This window comes from Hipposideros armiger, unplaced genomic scaffold, assembly GCF_001890085.2.
Source record: "Hipposideros armiger isolate ML-2016 unplaced genomic scaffold, ASM189008v1 scaffold_383, whole genome shotgun sequence".
In the NCBI taxonomy this organism is placed as follows: domain Eukaryota; kingdom Metazoa; phylum Chordata; class Mammalia; order Chiroptera; family Hipposideridae; genus Hipposideros; species Hipposideros armiger.
The window spans coordinates 955,242-958,276 of NW_017731733.1; the positions used below are offsets into that span (position 1 = coordinate 955,242).

A 3,035-nucleotide genomic window follows, 5' to 3' on the forward strand; every position below is an offset into this window, starting at 1 on the left:
ATAATTACATATAATTATATACTACGTACTTGTATAAAGTACATATTTATACACACACAGATTTTTACCTTAAGAAATCTTTAATTATTAGATGCTTTATAATAAGTTCATGTTTGGTAATAAACCTGATTTTTTCAGTCTGTCAGTTCATCTGCTGAGACCAAAAATACAATGGACGTTGCTTAACATTTGAATGTAGTTGGTTTCAAATATGTTCCACTCATCCCCTTGTAGAGTCAATGTAAAAATAATGTTTGTCTTTTCTTCCTGTGGGCTTTTTAAGTAGAATAATGAACTGAGGACATCATAAAACATACATGTTATCGCTGTATAAATTATGGCATGTCTTTTCAGGAAGATCAGTGGTAATTATTTTGATAGAACTTTATAAAATACTTTTATTTTTCTCTAGGTGGTTGGTTCTAGCTATTGCCATGGTACGTTTTTATATGGAAAAAGGAACACACAAAGGTTTATATAAAAGTATTCAGAAGACACTTAAATTTTTCCAGACATTTGCCTTGCTTGAGGTAAGTTTTCAATGATGTTGTTTTTCTGTCATTGTAATAGTTGTTGGAACATTTATTTGTTGAGCAACACCAATCTTATTTTGCTGATTACATACCACCTGTGGATTTGTTTAAAGGGGATGTTGACAGGGATTAATTTTAGGTTGTACGCTACTGACTTGTGAAATTTTTTTTTTTTTAATTTGCTTACAGGTAGTCCACTGTATAATTGGTGAGTTTTGGATTTAATTTTTATTTTTTGTTATTCATTGCCTTGAGGACAATGGTTGACTTGGTTTTCTTTTTAAGGAATTGTACCCACTTCTGTGCTTGTGGCTGGGGTCCAAGTGAGTTCAAGAATCTTTATGGTGTGGCTCATCACTCACAGTATAAAACCAGTAAGTGACATGAACATGTTCCCTACTTGGGCCTGCAGGACAGAATTTTCCTAAAAGGAATCCGAAATATTAACAGTGGTATATTTCAGGAAGCAGAACCATTGGACAAAAATGGGTTGGGTTTGGATTTATGTGGGATTGTCCATGGGCTCGGAGAATTAGTAGAATAACTTTAAAACCCAAGCAAACCCCAATATTAGCATTTTATTTTTATAATACACTTTCCCTATGGTGTTCTCCGGTTTTTGAAATTAATATTCATAGTCTGTCAAATAGTTCAAAAGAAAATTTTCTATGGATGTTATGTATATTCTCTTGGATTATGTAATTGAAGTTGTCAGTGTAAACAGTTCATTTCTCCTCATTTTGCATTGAGTGTGATAGCCACAGACATAAAAAAAGAAATAAATGTAGTTCTGGAGATCTGTACAGATGGCAAAGACTGAAAGTTAGAAGGGTTAAGGAACTTAGGGAAAAGTAAGCATATTATTTATTGAGGCAGACCTGAATCTAATTACTGGTTTAAACCCTTTTAGATAAACAAACGCCGTGCTTACTATAGCAAGACCTGGGGCCTTTTAAACCCATGACAGAAACATTTCCCAGATGGGCCCTTCTGACCTCCTTGACAGCCTCCGGAGTCTCATGTCTACTTGAGGACAGATCTCTGGCCTCCTTTCCATTCTTCAGATGCCTTTCTTGTCTCCTTTGCTTGGAGTGACACCTAACCTCCCTTCCATTGCTTGCGAGACGCGCCGGCCTCCTGTGTGTGGGGGGACGGATCGCTGACCTTGTGCCCTTTTATTGCTCTGTACTTCAGCCCTCTTGACTAGTATCTTTCACTCAACTTAACTCAATCCACCTGGTCCCTAACTGGCGACTGCCCTACGGATAGCAGTGAGCGCACGCCACCCGGAGAGGCAGACGTTTTTTATTCAGTCAGATAGCCTTGCAGTTTAAAAGCAGGACTCCAACATCAACAGACTGAAAGGGAGACAGTTCCAGACAATGAGTGACTAGAACAGCTGGGCCACGACCACCAAGAGCTGAAGACTGGGGAAGAAGAAAGACAAGACAGGGTGGCTGACGTTAACTGGAGAGAAGTGAAAGAGAAGCGGAAGGGTGGCTGGTCCCCAAGAGGAGAAAGTTCCGTCTGCTGTTTTTCATCCTCCAGAGGATCTCTGCCTTAATATTACTGTTTAGTTGTCTTCAACAGTGGCTTCCCACCGGCCCCTTTCCGTCACGCTCTCATTAATTTAACCAGCACTTACTAAGTGCATTCTATACACCTGGTGCTGTGCTCATTTCTGGATTTACGAAAATGAGTAAGGCAGTCCCAGCTGTCGTGTGTACTGGCTGTTGAGAAGTGAGGGACAATCAGAGAGGTTGAATCATTCAACAAATACCAATTGTGCCTCTATTTTGTGCCCGACACTGTTGCTGAGATCTGGCTATTAATAATACAAATACGGTTCCTGCCTTGTGGAGCCTATAATTGGGAGAGATGCTAAACAAGTTGTTGAACAAATAATTGTTTTATTATACAGTAATACCTTGGTTTGCGAGCATAATTAGTTCCGGAAACAAACTACTCATTGCAAGACATCGCTTATTTACCACATTAAAATGTATTGGAAATGTTTGCTCGTCTTGTGGAACACTTGCAAACCACGTTTCTCGCAATCCAAGGTTTTACGGTATTAGTGTTAGTGCTTTGAAACAAGAGACCAGTATGCCCTGAAATTTACCTGGGAACTTATCCTGACCTAGGGATGGAAGGAAAGCTCCCGGAGGAAGGGATGTGTAAGTCCAGCACTCTTAGACACACGAGAGTTAGGTGGATACATTTTGATACAAATTGGCAAGTGTTACAGGTATGAACAAAGGACTGTGAGAACAAGGAAGGTGAGCAAAGAACCACTCAGGATGAGAGGAGGGGTTTGGGAAAAGTTTTCCAGAGGGTCTGATGTTTTAGCTGGATCTTAAAAGATGCATTGCTAAAGGGTTTTCTCTAAAAAGGAGTAGGGAGTAGCATTCTAGGTAGAGGGATGTGTTGCATGTGTTAAGATGCAAACATTCAAAAGGTATTCTGAAAATAATGCAAAGTTTAGTGTCACCAGAGACGGGG

At 39.5% G+C, this 3,035-nt stretch overlaps 1 protein-coding gene across 1 annotated transcript in view; it reads left to right on the forward strand.

Moving 5' to 3' along the window:
* The first annotated feature begins 377 nt into the window (after positions 1–377).
* Positions 378–3,035, forward strand: part of HACD1 (3-hydroxyacyl-CoA dehydratase 1) — a 10,330-nt gene continuing 7,672 nt past the window's right edge. Inside the window, exons 1-3 of the mRNA XM_019662915.1 lie at positions 378–530; positions 723–741; positions 819–907. Of these exons, the coding sequence (XP_019518460.1) occupies positions 435–530; positions 723–741; positions 819–907 (204 nt within the window). The 5' untranslated portion in view covers positions 378–434. The remainder of the gene's footprint in view (positions 531–722; positions 742–818; positions 908–3,035) is intronic.